The sequence below is a fragment of the Nelumbo lutea genome, chromosome 1 (genome assembly GCF_056320005.1).
Source record: "Nelumbo lutea isolate HS-2025 chromosome 1, American lotus-T2T, whole genome shotgun sequence".
Classification (NCBI taxonomy): domain Eukaryota; kingdom Viridiplantae; phylum Streptophyta; class Magnoliopsida; order Proteales; family Nelumbonaceae; genus Nelumbo; species Nelumbo lutea.
Genome location: NC_142684.1, coordinates 205,540,996 through 205,559,976, shown reverse-complemented (window position 1 = coordinate 205,559,976; position 18,981 = coordinate 205,540,996). Strand labels below are relative to the sequence as shown.

General features: G+C 38.9%; 1 protein-coding gene across 2 annotated transcripts in view; it reads right to left on the bottom strand.

The window, feature by feature from the left end:
- Positions 1–1,072: 1,072 nt before the first annotated feature.
- Positions 1,073–18,981, bottom strand: part of EDD1 (glycine-tRNA ligase) — a 184,129-nt gene continuing 166,220 nt past the window's right edge. For both annotated transcript variants that reach the window (XM_088962478.1, XM_088962477.1), the window contains exons 34-36: positions 14,082–14,163; positions 13,833–13,918; positions 1,073–1,471 (exon numbers count right to left, since the gene is read on the bottom strand). In XM_088962478.1, coding sequence (XP_088818604.1) covers positions 1,373–1,471; positions 13,833–13,918; positions 14,082–14,163 — 267 coding nt within the window. In that variant the 3' untranslated portion in view covers positions 1,073–1,372. The remainder of the gene's footprint in view (positions 1,472–13,832; positions 13,919–14,081; positions 14,164–18,981) is intronic.

The window sequence follows — 18,981 nt, the reverse complement described above, 5'->3', positions numbered from 1 at the left end:
GTCATAAATGCAATTTTTATGACCAAACTACCCCTAACCCCTAAATGGCATATCAGCCTTATTAAACATATTTTTATGTCAGCCTAATTTTTATTCAATACACCTTTGTTTTTAACTAACATTTGATAGAAGTGGACGTTGGGTCCTTCATAGTCACATGTCTTCTTCTTGACCATAGATCTTTTCTTGATCACGATTCTTGACCATAGTTGTGTTGCACAAGTAGATATGGAGCATCAGATGAGTTTGTTTTGAATCAAAAGCATTCTTTTGTTTTATTTGAATCTCCCTTTTTACTTAAATATGTAAAATTGCTAGAAAATTTTTTAGACTGAAATATTTGAGATACAATTTTGTTGTTTTTTATCAAGTTTGGTTTTATTTTCCATTTACAACAGAACAAGTGGTAAAATAGTAATCTGCCAACATCCGTTACTCTATTTAAGTATTTAACATCAACTTACTGACATGGGGCTCCCTGGATGTTTTGCAAAAGGTATGACAAGTTTAAGAAAAATGCTGAAAAGTGATAATGAGTTTTAGACAATTTCCCTAAAATATTTAGCGTCATAATAATCAACCTAACAATGCCGTTCAGGATTCAACCATTAAAGAGCTCACAACCTACTTATTCACCAAAGACAAAGCTATAGCTAAAGGTAACGTGACCCTCAAGAATAAACCCAACCCATGCTTTAATTTATTGGGTTCTTCTGTTTCAAAGCAGAAGGGGATTATGACCAACTGCTTTATTTGTTTTTTTGTTGATGCCTTCATTACCACTTTACCACTTTGCCAGTTTTTTTTTTGATGAATAACTTTGCCAGCCTTCAACCCTACTAAATGTTCAACTTTGTAGCCACAGACTATATGCTATTCTTCTACAGGAGAAGCTCAAAAGAATTTGGTGGATGCACCTCTTGATTGGTTTCTCGGATCTTGCTATTGACGCCAGTACAAACATTTTTTTTTTTTTTATGTTACAGATAGATTACTTACTGTAACATAAAAGCAATCTGAATCACTTCCTTTTTAAACTGCAAAATTCCTAAACCAAGTCCAAAGGCTAATCTGGCAAAAAACAATAAAGAAAGAGGGATAAATAACCTGACTGACGTTAATTATCATGGTTGATGAGTGAATAATAAACCTACAAAACCTGAAAGAGCCTAATTTAAGCAAAAAATTACAACAGGCAAAATCAGGTTGGTTCATTCACAAAATGCATAAAAACAAAATAATGGTTAGAAAAAGGGGAAATGTGAAAAAATCCTAGATTGTGTGTGTGTTTGTGTTTCTTTTTGTTTTTTCTTTCTTGTTTTTTACATAAAGAATGCCGAATATCTTATTTGTCACTGGAGAGGTCAAAATGCTAAAACCCAGGCAAAACAGAGAGGTCAGCTATCCCTCTTGGAAGGTCTGCAATTTTCTTGAGGAGTGCAAGTCTGTTATTCCGGACTCTCTCATCTTCCTGCATACAATCAAACATAGAAGTTTTCAGTGATCCTGTGTACAACAATATACTGTAAAGAAAACTTCCAGTGATATTTATCAAAAAAAAAAAAAAAAGAAAACTTCCAGTGATCTGCTCATGCCTATCAGATTATGCAAACTGCCTTTGGTTTGTATATTATAATTGCAAAAATATTTTTTGTTTGGAAGATGCCTCTTTTTCTTCTGATTTTTACTTTCACTTGAATAAAATGATCTGTTATCTATCAATAAATAAATGAAATGAGAGTCAGCCAGTCTGGTTGCCCATGTCCAGCCATTAAGGTAGTCAAACATGAATATCTTCAATGTGCACTTTTGTACAATAACTACATTCTGTATCACAGTTGACCTTTACTGTGTAGATTATTCAAAGCTGAAGCAATTCCCCCTGGTAACCAACTCCAATGGAAGAACTGATTTTGCATTAACCTTGTATTTGCCTTGCTCCAAAGAAACAAAACTTGAATTGCATGTGACATGAGATTCTTATTTTGAACGTATTACATGATAAGTAATTGTCAAGGTCATAGAATGTAACAATGTAGTACCACATTTGCAGCAATTATAGGCCCTATTAGTTTGATGGTTATACTTAACATTTTCCTATTAATTTATTGTTCCAGATTCTAACTTCACTAATATAACAATATTGCCTTTTTCTGCTTATTTTTTGAGGTTTTGGAACAATTATGCCTGACAGGCACATAGGGACAGTCAACATGCGAATGGCTAGGTCCATCATCTGATGGGACATGCATACGAGTCTAAGAAAAAAAAAATGCAACAGTCCTTTAGTCTACCAATTAGCTGGTCCAACAGTCATCATCAGGTCCTGGCTTGAAGGTGTGGGCTTGGGAGGAGGTTACTTTTAATTCTTGAAAGCTGGGTAACCTGCAGCTAAGTATCACCTACTACTGCAAATTAAAGTCATCAACTAGCAGAGGCCTATGATGTGCAGTAAGTTGATTTTATGAAGATCTTGTTCCATTTGGCTTTACATTATACGTTAAAAAGAAATTTATGCATTTCTTTCTTTTTTTTTTGTTTTCTAAAATTTCCCAACCATTTCCTATTATAGTTAATTCTGAAATAACACCATTAACAATCCACAACATCCTCCCTTCCACATTCCATTTACTACTCATAGACCTATCTTAAACTCCCCAAGGGGTAACTAGCAGGGGCTAGGCCAATAATGACGGGTGTTTAGGCACTTCTCCAAGTGATTTTCATCCTTCTCTATATCAATAAATAATTTTTTTTTTTGGTTACTGATCATACTAATAGTTCTGGAAATAACATGTAACTTGGTAAAATTAGAATTGCTAAAATTAAAGAGGTGCTAGATAAGATAAAGAAGGAAAAGGCATTAGGACCATATGGTATTTCAATAGAGGTAGTAAAAAGCTCAAAACAGTAATATGATTTGATAACAGTGATAGAAAGAAAAGAAAAAGAGGTTCTTGGAGAGAAGAGAAGAGAAGAGGAGAAAGAGAAGAAGAGATGGGGAGAAGCCAATAATAATCTGGCCCCCCTACTCATTGTCTTATATACTCATGAAATAAAACTGATTACAATGACTAATACGCCCTTAATAGGTCTGCTGCTGCTAACAACATAAAAACAGTCTAAAAAATAAATATAAACTAATGGGCCCTAGGCCCAATAACACTAACTAATGATGCTAAATAAAAAGAAATACAAAAAACTGCCGAATCTCAACACTCCCCTTTAAGTTGGGAGTAGATGTCACACATTTCCAACTTGCGTAGATCATGTTTAAGCTTATTTCTTGCAATTCCCTTGGTGAGAACATCGAGTTGTATGTCAGATGAAACATACGGTAGGCATACTTCTCTGGATGTCACCCTTTCTCTTATGGAATGTCTGTCCATTTCTATATGCTTTGTTCTATCATGTTGAATTGGGTTATGGGCAATGTTAATTGCTGATTGATTATCACAGTACAACATCATAGGTCCCTTTGCATCAACTCCAATCTCTCCTAGTAAGGACCAAACACAGAGAATCCCTGAAACAGCATATGCCATAGCTCTATTCAGCTTTTTCACTTGACCTGATGTAGATCTCTTGTCATCTAGGCACCCTGCCCAATTGACATTTGTGTAAGCTTCTAGCTTCAAGTGTCCATGGTTAGTAAACAATATCCCTTTGGTTGGGTATCCTTTTAAATAGGCAAGTATCCTGTTAATGGTTTCCCAATGCTAAGCTCATGGGGCATGCATGTATTGACTCACCACATTAATTGCATAGGGGATATTTGGTTGTGTCATGCACAAGTATAACAGCCAGCCCACCAATCTCTAATACTTCCAAACATCCTTTACTAGCTCACCATGTAAAACATTAATTTTGTGATTCTGGTCAATGGGTGTATCATTTGGTTTAACCCCAAGTTTTCCTATCTCCTATAGTAGGTCCAACACATCCTCTAGGAAATGAAGATCCCTTGTTTGGACCTTGCCACTTCACTGCCTAGTAAATACTTTAGCTCCCCAAGGTCCTTAATCTCAAACTCTTAGGTGTAGGTTCCTATTTAAGGCATCAATCTCACTCAGGTCATTCCCTATGACTATAATGTCATCCACATAAATTATCAACATTGACACCAAAGACCCCCTTCTCCTTACAAACAAGGTATGATCTGACTGGGCTTGACTATCCAAAACCAATCAATGCACTCCTAAACCGGTCAAACCAAGCTCTGGGTGATTGTTTTAATCCATACAAGGACTTCTTTAATTTGCATACCTTTCCTTTGCCTACATCACCATAAAAACCAATTAGAAGGTCCATACACACCTCTTCTTGCAAATCTCCATTAAGGAAAGCATTCTTCACATCAAGCTGGAAGAGAGGCCAAGCGTAGGTAGATGCTAGAGACAAGAGAATCTGAACCGAACTTGTTTTGGTTATCGGAGCAAGGTCTCCAAGTAATCTATCCCATAAGTTTGAGTATACCATTTTGTAACAAGCCTTGTCTTGTACCTTTCTATGCTTCCATCAGCCACATTCACAACTTCCCATGTCTGAGTTTTAATCAAGGCTTCCATTTCCTCCTACATAGTTGTCCTCCACTTAGGTTTGGAGAGAACCTTACTAACATTCCTAGGTATCAACACAAAATCAAGAAAGGAAAGGCCCAGTAGGAGGGAGATAACCCACTGTAGGAAAGATGATGTGAGATACAATGGGCTGTACACACTTTCTCTTCCCCTTCCAAAGTGCAATAGGAAGGTCTAGGTCATCTGCAATGGCGTTAGGGGCAGCTGTAGTATCAACAAGAACTGAAACATTAGAGGGAGCAAAAGGCATACTTGAGTCTGTGTTAGCTGAACCTGAAATCTTAGATGAGCCAATAGGAAATGACGCAGGTTCCCTTGTTGTGGAATCAGCCTACCTGTGTTGACGTGTAAAAAGTTGAGAAGTAGGACATAATAGAGTTGGCAAAGTAGGTGGAACAACTGGGTCAGGCACTGGAGTAGGTAAAAGATTTGGAACAGGGAGTGGTGTGGGTTGCTCATTTCCTCTCCTAAAACACTCCCCTTGAGAAAGACACCTCGAAAAGAAAGATGTGGACTCAAAAAAAGTGACATCCACGGTGACATACTGGCTTCCTGACATTGGACCATAACAATAATACCCCCTTTTGATTTCTTGCACACCCAGGGAATACACACTTCTTTTCTTTAGGGTCTAGCTTTGAGTGGTGAGGACCAAGGATATGAACAAAGCATACACATCCAAACACCCTAAAAGGAAGATGAAACTTCTCCCCCTTAGGAAAAAGAAGGCCGAAAGGAGCAATGTATCCAAGAACACAAGAGGGTACCCAATTAATCAAGAAGATTGTTGTGAGAACTGCATCACCCCAAAACCAAACTGGAACTATGGAGCTAAGCACAATACTTCTTGCAACTTCCACAATGTATCTGTTCTTCCTTTCTGCTACACCATTCTATTGTGGAGTATATGAACTACTCTGATGAATTTTTCCATGATCTAATAAAATATGATGCTGGTTTTTTCTTTTTTCAAAATATTCCCTATCATTACCTGAGCTGAACTCCTTGACCTGTGCTCCAAACTATGTAATGTGAAATGAATTCAGAGCAAGAAGGAAACAGATCTAGGGGTGTCAAGAACGGTCGACCCCCACCCCAAAGAGTTTCTTTTATATTAAAGAGATAAAAGGTATGTATAGTTACAAGAATGCCCTTACAGGGCTGAAAAATAAAAAGAACAAATAAAATAATAAGAATTACGATACTATACAACAAGGACTACTCTAATCATGTACATCAAGATATATCTTCACACTTCCCCTCAAACTGATGCGTAGACATCAACATCAGTTTGCCCACAAGAATGAGATGTCGACTTTTAGTCATGGCCTTGGTGAAGATGTCGGCAATCTGCATGTGAGAGGCAACATGAGGAAGAGATATAAAGCCTGCAACAAGGAGGTCTCTAATAAAGTGACAATCCACCTCGATATGTTTAGTCCTCTCATGAAAGACTGGATTAGATGCGATCTTGATAGCGTTGGTGTTGTCAGCATACAGAGGGATAGGAGTAGGAAGAGAAATACCAAGATCCATGAAAAGTGCCTTCAGCCAAACAATCTTGCTACATGCAGAAGACATAGCTCTATACTCGGCTTCAGTAGAAGACTTAGAGAGAGTTTGCTGTTTCTTGCACTTCCAAGAGATGAGAGAGTCACCCATGAAGACGCACCACCCAGTAGTGGATCGACGAGTGTCAGGGAAACCGGCCCAATTAGCATCAGCATAAACCCTCAACTGTATGGATGATGAAGAAGAGAAAAACAGTCCCTGGGAGGTTGTCTCTAACATAACGGATGATGCGACGAACAACAGTCATATGAGGTTGTCTCAGGGCAGAGACAAATTGACTAACGACCTGAACATGTAAAATATCAGGCCTGGTCATAGTAAGATAGATCAAAGGGCTAACAAGCTGACGGTACAAGGTAGCATTAGGAAGGATGAGGCCTTCGAATTTAGATAGCATGACATTCAGCTCCAGGGGGGTATCAACATGTTTCCTATCAGTGATTCCATCTAGTTTGACGAGATTAGAGGCGTATTTTTGTTGGCAAATAAAATACCCTCGACTGCTACGATGGACCTCCAAACCCAAGAAGTGAGAGGACCTAGGTCCTTCATGTGAAATGAGTTATGAAGTAAGGACTTTAGCTCTCAAATGCCGTCATGATCATCCCCCGTTAGGAGCATGTCATCAACATACAATAGAAGAATAGTAAATACCCTAGGGTCTTCTCTTGACAAAGAGGGAGTAGTCAGGGGAACTTTGATTATATCCAGCTGCAACAACAACATCCCGGAAGCGCTCAAACCAAACCCTGGGTGCTTGCTTCAGACCATATAAAGACTTCTTCAGGCGATAGACATGTGAAGGATCACTGCAATATCCAGGTAGAGGTTTCATGTAGACTGTCTCCTTTAGTTCACCATGAAGGAAAGCATTCTTCACATCTTATTGGTAAATAGTCTAGGAATAAACAACGGATATGGCCATAAGAGTCCGAACTGTGGTGATCTTAGCAATCGGGGCAAATATTTCTACATAATCAATCCCATATTCCTGACTGTATCCTTGGGCAACTAACCGGGCCTTATATCGATCAAGAGAGCCATTTGATTTCAGTTTGATCGTATAGACCCAACGGTTTCCAACAATAGAAGCATCTGGAGGAGCTAGCACAAGACCCCAAGTATCATTCTCATGAAGGGCTTGAATTTCGGCATCCATAGCTTCTTTCCACTAAGAACTTCTAATGGCTTGCTGATAAGATCTAGGGATATCTATGGAAGAAAGTACAACAGAAAAGGAACTATGGTTTGAAGGAAAACCATAGCGGTCAGGAGGTCGAGAGATACGGGTAGAACGATGAAGTGGAATAACCGAACTACTATCTGAAATAGGAGGATCTTGAGTCAAGGTATCACTTATAGAGGATATCTGAGATGAATGCTCTGGATTGGGTGGAAGGGGGGTTGCAGGTGCAGAGCCGGGACGCGTAGCCGCTTGCGGGTGAAGACAAGAAGATCTCTTTTGGTTGAGGAAGTAGTAGTATCATTTAAATCAAATTCTTGCAAAACAGAGATGGAAGGAGTAGACAATCTAGCAACCCCAACAAAGAAAGAAATATGTTCAAGAAACACAACACTCCGAGAAATCCGAATACGATGAATAACAGGATCATAACACAAAAAACCTTTGTGGTCAGGACTATATCCCATAAAGGCACACATAGTAGACTGAGCAGTTAATTTAGATCATTCACGAATAGGAAGATGAATAAAACAAAGACAACAAAAAACATGAAGGCTAGAGAAATCTAGGGGATAGCCAAAAAGTTTTTGGAAGGGAGAAGTGTTGCCTAGAACATAGGATGGGAGAAAATTGATCAAATACATGGCTGTATTGGCTGCTTCTACCCAAAACGAAGTTGGAGTATGGGACTTCTGTAGTAATGTTCGCACAACACTGAGAATATGTCCGTTCTTCAGTTCAACTACACCATTCTGTTGTGGAGTGTCTAGGCAGCTACGCTGAGACTGAATTCCATAACTCCTCAAGTATGCCAAGAAGTTTCCATCTCTATATTCTCCCCTTGAATCTGAGCGGAGGATAGTCACATTGCACTTGAATCGATTTTGCAACATAGTATGAAACAATTTAAATGCACCAAAGACTTCTGATTTGTGTCAGACCAAACATCACTATGTATTATCTCAAAAGGTTTAGTGGCATGTTCAGATGTATGAAGAAACGGTAAAACATGACTTTTACTCAAACAACACGTAGTGTAAGAAACATCAAAAGTGTCAACAGGGGGAATTTTATTCTTAATCAAACCAGAGTCAAACAAAAATTTTAATTTTTGGGAATATGGATGACCCAATCGTTTATGCCATAAATCCCAAACATTATTTCTATAACTCAGCAAAGAATCAGACAAAGAAGAACCAAGTAAAGCTGAGGATTCCCCCGATTGAGATTTCTCGAACTCCAGTGCAAATAGACGACCCAGCCTACACCCTTCCCTTTCACCTTGCTAGTGTACCGGTCCTGTATCAAGCAACCATCATGAGAAAAGGTGAGAACATTTCCTTCATCAACAAGTTGGCCAACAGAAATCAGATTAGTAGTAAGGTTGGGTACTAAGAGGGTTTTGGAGAGAGGAAAGAATCTGGTTGGTGACAGTTGAAGGGATAGATCATTACTACCAATGATGTCTAACTTTTCACCATTAGCAGTAATAATATGTTTATGGTGAGTTTTAGTTGAAGGGATTGGGTGATTGAGGTAGGCTCCTATCATATGGTTGGTGGCACCTGAATCTATAATCCAAGCATGTAAAGGGGAAGAACAATATGCAGAGGACTTACCAGACAAGCCAATAGCAAAGAAAGCAGAGGAAATAGCAGAAGATACCAGTTGCCAAACCCTTTCTTTATCCATGACACCTATTGAATCACCTTTCACTGAAGACTCACCCTTGGTAGATACAGTTTCTATTGCTGATCCATCTATTGCCTGATAGACCCGGGGCTGAGTCTTTTTCTGAGAGCCCTTAGCTGGTTGTACTGGACAGTTTGGAATGATGTGACAATGTTGCTTGCAATAGGTACACACATTCTTCTTACAGTGGGATGCAATATGTCCAAAACCCTTACACTCAGCATTGGCTTTGGAGAAGTCCTTGGAGGTTGGCTTCTTACCCCCATGAGCAACAAAGGCTGTTTCAACCCAAACTTCAGCCATCTTCCCATCAAACCCGACTACAGTGAGAAGTCTAGTCTCTTCCCTCAGAAGTTCCCCTAAAATAGAATCCATATCTGGAAGTGTTCCCCTACTTAGAATGTTGGACCTGATTATCTCATATATAGGTCTAAGTCTCTTCAAGAACCGAGTCACCTTTCTCTTCTCAAAGTGCTTCTAAAGATATTTCACACACTCCACTGGATCTAAGGATTCAATGTGAACAATCTCATATTCAGCTCATAAATCAAGAAAACCAGAATAATACTCCTGTATCCTCCCATCTCCTTGGCTGTAAGAGAATATTTCTGATTCTATCTGATATTGTTTAGATACGTTGGATTGTTGATAAACTTTTTCTAGATACATGTACATTTCATATGTTGTTTTCAATCTCCTCATGGGTACATATATATGATAGTCAATAGAACTCAGAATCCAAGAAACAAGTTTACCATTATCCAACTTCCATTGTTGTAAAGCTTTGGCCTCGGTGCTGGTTTGGTGACCATTCCATTCAGATATCCTTCTAAACCCTTTCCCTCAACATAAAATTCGAAGTGGAACTTCCACATCCCATAGTTCTGTCCATTCATCTTTACAGGAATGATATCACCTCTGTCTGAAGCCATTACAGCAAGAAAATAGCATAAAATAGGGTTTCATTGAAGTTTAAAGAAATTAAACTGAAGTAAAACTTGATCCAAAGGCGAGTGAAATAGGTTGTAATCAATCCAAGAGAGTAAAAAAACTGAGATAGAAACCCCTTACTTTCACCGGAGATTGTTCAAGATCCAAAACAAAGAAAAGCTAAACACAATCCAAAAAAGGAAAGTCTGGGCGCAGCCGCCAAGAAGAGTCCAGATCTCTATCAAAACTTCACGGATCTCCATAAAAATTTCAGAATATGTTGAGAAGGGCTAGGCGACAACTCCTTTTAATTCTTGTTGCAAACGGAGGTTAGATGAGAGAGATCCACTAAAATCTCTCTCTCTGGATGCGCAGAAAACAGAAGAGGAGTTCCTGGAGAGATCAAAACAGTCCAAGACCACTCGACAGAGATGTAGGTTCTCAATAGATCACGAAAACAAGATGGATTAGAGAGAAGGAAGATCAAAGAGCAACCTGCTCTAATACCATGTGAACTGAATTCAGAGCAAGAAGAAAACGGATCTAGGGGTGTCAAGAATGGTCGACCCCCACCCCAAAGAGTCTCTTTTATATTAAAGAGATAAAAGGTATGTACAGTTACAAGAATGCCCTTACAGGGCTGAAAGATAAAAAGAACAAATAAAATAATAAGAATTACGATACTGTGCAACAAGGACTACTCTAATAATGCACATCAAGATATATCTTCACATGTAAACACCATCTAATGAAATTATTGTCCAAGGCAGGTACCTTATCACCAGATCTCATCAAGTATACCCATGAATATCGTGAATAATCATCCACAAATAGGAGAAAATAATGATAGCCACCCATAGAAGGAACATGATATGGTTTCCAAACATCAATATAAACAATATAACAAACTGAAGAATATCTTTTAATTCTTGACTTAAAAGAATATCTATAATGGTTTCCAAGTCGACAATCTTCACACTCCAAATTGGACAACTTAACAGACTCAAATAGCTTTGGAAACAAAAAAAGCAAAGAACTAAAAGAAAGATGCCCTAATCGATTATGCTAAAGCATAATTTGATCCATTGACTCTGACTCATTACTCTTAATGTTGACATGATGACTCTAATGACTAGGAAGAACATCGAGAAAGTAGACTCCATTCACCTCACAACTATTCCCAATCGTCTTGTTTGACTCTAGATCCTACAAAAAAAAAAAAAAGAAAAAGACTGGGAGAAAAAATTACTCAACAATTCAATTTTTTTTGTCAAACTACTCACAGATAAAAGATTAATTCTTGGAACATGCAGTACAAAAGGTAGGGTAATGGAATTAGTTATTTTGACGGACCCCCTTCCTAGCAGTGGGAACATGGGAGCCATTAGCTATAGAGACTCTACCAGAGAAGAGGTGGTATGAAGAAAAAATGGTGGAAATATTGGTTATATGTTATGAGGATTCTGAGTCTATAATCCAAGGAGGTCCTCTTTTTACCTGTAGTGGAGGCATAGTTTGCAATGGCATATGAACTACCTAAATGAGCAAATGAAGTAGTATCACTAGCTGTTGGGCCACTTGTACAGTTGCACCTTGCTATCCACTCGATGAAGAACGGAAACTAGTTGTATCTCTCTGACTTAAACTGGACATATCTCTCCAACAAGCATCTTTGGTATGCTTAGACTTCTTATAGTAGTCACAAATCAAATCCTTCCTGTCCTTCTTCCTACTATCACTACCACCCTTATTCCCACCAGACTTAGGTTTCATTATGCTAACCATAGTAGAATACTCAATGCTTGGGTTCCTCATCATAACATTCCTCCTATTCTCTTCTCTTCAGACACAAAGGCATATGCCTGAGAGAGAGTTCCACTATCACGAAAAAGAACATGCTACCATGCAATATCATATTCTAGATTGAGTTCTACTAGAAACTCAAACACTCTATTCTTCTCTACTAGCTTCTTTACTACTCTCCCAAACCACAATCTCCAAATGGTCTTTATCTCTTCACCTAGAGAGATTCTTGGCTTCCCATGAGCCTATAGAAACAAGAGAAAAGGATGTCTCTCCCTCAAAAAACTCTAAAACTGAACCACCCCCTTCAAAAAACACTAAGAAGTCTAAAAGATCTTGAGCACCCTTCCTAGGCCAAAAATAAAGAGTTCTACTGCAATCAAGACTCTTCCTCCTCCAATTCTTCCTAATTTCGATGATCAACCCAAGGGGTTCTAGATCCACCAAAAAAATCCAAGAACTGAGCCCTTTTGAAGTCTTTGATCAACTCTCTAACTCACCATACACCTAGGGGAGAGGCATCAGATTTTGCTGTCACGATTGGTCTGCACCAAGGCTCAATACTTAGCCCTTGTTTATTTGCTTTGGTCATGGATGAATTAACTAAACATATTCAGGAGAAGGTCCCGTGGTGCATGTTGTTTGTTGATGACATAGTTTTAATTGATGAAACTAATGAAGGATTAAATGCAAAACTAAGTTTATGGGAAAAAAACCCTCTAAACAAGCAATTTTAAAATAAGTAGGACTAAAACAAAATATATGATATATAATTTTAATAATAATAGGAGTGAAAATGAGGATACAGTTAGGATTAGATATCAAGAGTTAACAAAATATAACCTTTACTACTATCTTGGTTTGATAATTCATAACAAGGGAGGGAATGAGGATGTTGCCCATAGAATTAGAGTAGGATGGGAAAAATGGAGGGGTGCATCCAAAGTCTTATGTGACAAGATGAATACCACTTAAATTGAAAGGAAAAATTTATAAAATAGTTGCAAGGCCATCTATGTTGTAAGAAATAGAATATTGGGCAATCAAGAAAGAATGCCCCAAAAGAGAGTGTCATAGAAATGTGTATGCTGAAATGGATGAATGGAAAATTAGAAAGGATAGGGTCAATAATGAAGTCATTTGAAAGAACCCAGGAGTAGCTCCAATAGGTGATAAAATGAGAGAAAGTAGACTAAGATGGTTTGGTCATGTGCATAAAAGACCACAAATAGCACCTGTAAGAAGTTATTTGTTGCAAGTTGAAGGGGCTAGAAGGGCTAGGGGAGGACCAAAAAGGACATGGGTTGAAATAGTTAGAAATGATTTAAGTGCCCATAATTTAGCAATGGTATGACATTAAAATGGAATGGCAAAACAGGATTCATGTTGCCAACCCCATGTAGTTGGGATAAGGCTTGGATGATGATGATCTATAGACCTGCTTTTAAACTTGAATATTGACCCAATAAACTTCATTAAAGAACCAATGGGAAGTGTAGTGTAAATTTAGAGAAACTATGGGGGTGGAGGTATCTTTATTGACATTGTTCATGATCACATGTAATTTGTCCCTAACTTCAGTTTCTTGACAACTTTTTGGGAAAGAGACCCAACAATTTATGTATGATTACAATTTTCAGAACATTATTCAGAATCTTATCAATGGATTAGAGAGATTATGACAAAACCATTGAGAGTGGGAGGCCTAAGGCCCTAGGAAAGGGCTTTGAAGCTTGATACCCTCTATAAAAGCATCAAATAATTATGGATCAGGTATATTCTTGAGTTGCATTTTACTAATAATGGATGGAAAGCTCAAATTAAAGTCAACATGTATGATTCTACTCAGAAATTGGGTGAGTAACATGAAGCAGATGTCAAACCTAAGCATAATTTCATCTTTCCAACATGATGCCAATTCTCAACTCTCTAATATTTGCAGTTTCTAGGTTTGAAAATTTCTTTAACTTTTGCATGCTTAGATCTTAAAGCCTAAGCTAAAGGCAAATTTCTCCATTTTTTATTATTGAAAAATTTCAGATGTAAAATGTGGAGCAATCTCTAGAACATACCACCATGACAAAGACATGGTTAAAGAAATCCTCAAGTGGCTGTAGTAGTTCCAAAGATGATTCAACAAAATCATCAATCTCCACACCTGCAAAGAAATATCATAAAAATGTTTATCAAAAGATAGGAATACCTGTAATAAATGGATGATTATACAGGAGATGGGAAAGGAACAAGAGCTAAACACGGTTCAAACTTAATAAAGCACCAATATAAGAAAAGTGAATTATAGAAATGGAGAAAGAAAATACCAGGATGGATCTTGGTCTTTACTGACAAGAAAGCATTCCATAAAGCTCTCTCTTCTTTTGTTTCAAATGCAGATTCACTGACCTAATACGATCAAGTTCTCATGAAATAAGTATTTCTATCATTCAGATAGGCTATAATGGGCTGTTTTTGTATTGCAAAATTTGGACTGGCAGTGTAAAACCCTAAATTTGGACTCGCAGTATTGCAATTTTTTTCCATTCCTCTTCTTAGGATGACTAACATAATAAATTGAATTAAAATAGAAAAGGAGCAATCAAACAGTACACAGGAAAATAAATGAAGCGGAGACTTAAACCAACAAAAAGAAAGAGGAAAAAAAAGAAAAAAGAGGCATGAAACTTCAATGCTCAAGTCCAGTGTATATCAAATCTAGAAAACCTCATCATCCCAAAAACATATGAACTATTCTTTTTATTTTATTCCACACCTTGCTTCTGGAAAAAGCTTTTGTTTCAGAGGGCATTATGTGGAAAGTGAGAGGATGCGCTTTTCTTATTTTAATGTGTTTTTCTCATGCTTGATATTTATGAGGGCCAGATGCAGGTGACGTTAGTGTTTAGTCTTCATTTAAATATGTTACATTGTTTGAACCATGGGGTCAGCTTACAGGTTACACACTTGAGTTAACTGCATATTAATAAATACTTCTTTTATCCATGAGGAATTTATTAATTCAAAAGATCAAAACATACAAGCATACCTAGGAGAATATAGAAGTTAGAAGTTAATACAAATATAGAAGTTAATACAAAAATCAAATCACAACTGAGCACAAAACAAATGCTCCCTATTTACCCCTTGCTTGGCTAAACAATCAGCCAAGACATTTGACTTTGTTCCTATAGCACCAAGTAACATATTCTGAGTACTTCAAATCATCCACCACCACCTTGGAATCCCCTTCAATCAGAGACCCCACACCAAGCTGGGTTGTACTCCTTGAAAAGCCGCTAGTAACTCAGCCCTTGTAGAGTCCCTGATTCCCAACGATCCTTTAAAGAACAATCACTTTCTAATGCTCTCAAACTCATTCAAACTGTTTCGACTGCTGCTACAGTAGTCCGAACAGGAAGAAGAAGAAGAAGAAGAAGAAGAAGAAGAAGAAGAAGGGTCAGTCGAAAATCTGATGGTTAACCCATCCAGTCGACCCCCTTAATCTATATTAGATTCTAATAGCGTTTACAAAGACAGAAATGCCCTTACTTAAGTGTGGGGCAGAGTAACTCTAATAACACTGCCACATAAGCAAGTTACTTAATAAACAAAAGAATATATGTCATATAATCCCAGCTTGTTACATAGATAGTTCACTTTCCCTGAGCTTAGAGCTTTTGTAAACAAATCTGCCCACTGGTCATTGGAGCCCACATGTTCTGTATTTATCTCTCTGGCAAGAACCTTCTCTCTCACAAAGTGGCAATCAACCTCTATGTGCTTTGTTCTCTCATGAAAGACAGGATTGGATGAGATATGGAGTGCAGCTTGGTTGTCACAGTACAATTTCAAAGGTTTATCCATGTGAAACCCAATTTCTTGTAGGAGATTCCTCAGCCACACTATATTCGGCTTGTAGGAGATTCACAGGTAGTGTGAGCTATGGCCCTATATTCGGCTTAAGCACTGCTTCTGGCTACAACCGTCTACTTTTTACTCTTCCATGTCACAAGATTTCCTCCCAGAAATGTGCAATAGCCTGTAGTAGATCTTCTGTCACTCACTGAGCCTGCCCAGTTTGCATCCGTATACCCAACTACTTCAAGTTTTCCTCCTGGTTTATACAATAGCCCACGGCCTGGAGCTCCTTTCAGATACCTCACAATTCTAAGGACTGCATCCCAGTGAGGTATATGAGGGTTTTGCATGAATTGGCTCACCACACTGACTGCAAAGGAGATGTCGGGTCTCGTGATAGTCAGATAGTTCAGCTTTCCCACTAGTTGTCTATACCTTCCAGGATCTTCAAATACTTCTCCTGTATCACTGCTCAACTTAACATTTGGTTCCATAGGGGTCTCAGCCGGTTTTGCACCTAACAGTCTTGTTTCTTCCAATAGATCAAGGACATATTTCCTTTGGCACAGATTCACACCTTGTTTTGACCTGACAACCTCTATTCCCAAGAAATACTTTAATGTTCCAAGGTCCTTTGTTTGAAAATGATTTTGTAGAAATACCTTTAGTTTGCCAATCCCCAATTTACCACTACTAGTGATGACAATATCATCCACATAGACCACTAATAAAATCTTCCCAGCTTCTGAGTCATTGCTGAACACTGAGTGATCAACCTGGCATTGCTTCATTCCAAAACTCTTCACCACTTCACTGAACTTCCCAAACCAAGCACGTGGAGATTGCTTCAACCCATAAATTGCTTTCTTCAGCTTGCACACCTTACCACCCTCCCCCTGAGCAACAAACCCAGGTGGTTGCTCCATATATACCTCCTCCACTAGATCACCATGGAGGAATTCTTTATGTCAAGTTGAAGGAGAGGCCAATCATACATAACTGCCAAGGAAATTAGGATACGAACGGAACCAATTTTAGCCATCGGAGAGAATGTCTCCATGTAGTCCACACCATACAACTGTGAGTAACCTTTAGCAACAAGTCTGGCCTTCAGACGCTCCACACTACCATCTGGCAAGTATCACAGTATACACCCATTTACAGCCCACAGCATGCTTACCAGGTGGGAGAGTAGTAAGTTCCCACGTTTGAGTATGTTGAAGAGCAGAAAGTTCCTCCTCCATTGCCTGCCGCCATCCAGGTGAACTAAGAGCTTCTTGAACATTGTTAGGTATGGAAATAGAAGACAAAAGTGAAACAAACTGGCGATGTGAGGTAGAAAGACGAGATAATGAAACAAAACTGGAAATGGGATGGAGTGTAGAACTACGTTTACCTTTCCGTAAGGCAATGGGTAGGTCAAGATCTGAAGGTTCAACAATAGGAGCCATGAGAGGATCCGCAGATGAGGTAGAAGCAGGAGGAGGGGCCAGTGTCGTTCGACGTGTATACACTTGTCGGATCGGTGGTCGTTCAGTGGTGACCTACACTGGATGAGGAGATGAGTCTACTCCAACAACAGCCTCTGGAATTGAATCACTGACAGGAAGAGGAAGAGGAGGTAAGGGTGAGGACAGGGGTGCTTCATGACTGGAGAAGAAGGGGACAGACTCAAAAAAGGTGACATCAGGGCAGACATAGCACTTTCGGGCAATGGGATTATAACACTTGTACCCTTTTTGAGTCCGAAAGTAGCCAAGGAAGACACATTTAATTGAGCGTGCATCTAGCTTGTCTATTCCAGGACTCGGATTATGAACATAGCCCCCACAACCAAAGACACCAGGAGTTAATGGAAACGGAGATAAAGTGGGAAACAAGATGGAGAAGGGGGACCAACCATGAAGAATAAAAGAGGGCATCCGAATAATGAGAAAACATGCAGTGAGTACAACATCACTCCAAAACCGTTTAAGAACATTCATGTGGTGAAGCATAGAACGAGCAATTTCAAGAAGATGATTCTTCTGTTCAGCCACCCCATTTTGTTGAGGGGTGAAAGCACACGAGGTCTGATGAATAATGCCATGTTGTTCTAAATACTGTTGAAATGCAGTAAGAAAGTATTCACGACCATTATCCGAACGGAGAACTTTGATTGGAACACCAAATTGTGTGCGTATTTTAGCATGAAATTTTTGAAAAATGGAAAATAATTTACTTCTTTTCTTTCATTAAGTAAATCCATGTCATTCTTGAACAATCATCAATAAAGGAGACACAATACTTGTACCCATTATAAGACTCTATTTTGATTGGACCCCAAATATCTGAATGAACCAAAGGACTCAACATACAACTCTCAACTCTTGGACTGAAGGACACACGACGGTGTTTACCAAACTGACATGACTCACATTGTAAAACTGACAACTGACTCAATGATGGAACCAACATCTTGAGAACCTTGAGAGATGGATGTCCCAGTCGGCAATGCCATTGTAGAGTAAGGGAAGTCTGAAGTGCAATTGAAGATCCACCGCCATCAAGGTAATACAATCCACTAGCTTCATGCCCCCCACCAATCTTCTTCCCCGTCTTGAGATCCTGAAAAACACAAGTGGAAGGAAAGAAGGTAACAGAACAGTTAAGAGCTTTGGTTATTTTACTAATAGACATAAGATTGAATGGAAACTTAGGTACATATAAAACAAATGATAAGGGGACAGAAGCCAAGTCAACATTACCAACACCACAGATGGGAGATGAGGACCCATTGGCAAGTGTAACAGTTTGTGATGTGGTTCAGAAAGAGAAGAGAACACACCTGGAGTCCCGGTCATATGATCTGAGGCTCCAGAGTCAATAATCCAGGAAGGAGTTTTAGATGACATGCAAGCAATACCTGATTGGGCATATGTGGCAGTGGTATGCTGTGAAGTAGTTTGAAGGAACCGTTCATACTCATCACGCGGAACACTCACCATCTCCCTCCCAGAAGTAGATGTAGATGTGGGAGGTGTTCGGTCTGCCAGTTTATTGTCACTAATAGCAGCCTCGCCTGCTACAACATGATTAGCCCATTTAGAGGGAGGGCCATGTAGGTCATAACAGAAATTCACTGTGTGTCCATCCTTACCACAATGAGTACACTTCCTTATAGAGTTGTTTTTTCCTCTGCCACAGCCTCCCCTTGAGTCACGGCCACCCCGACCAATCATGGAATTGCCACGGCCCCCTCTAGAATGACCTCCCCATCTTGTACTATGTCCACCACCTCTAGCTGTCACAAGTGCTGATCTATCATACTGTGTGGGGTTCTCTGTCTGGCCCAAAGAAATTCTACGAAGTCTTGAGAATACTTCT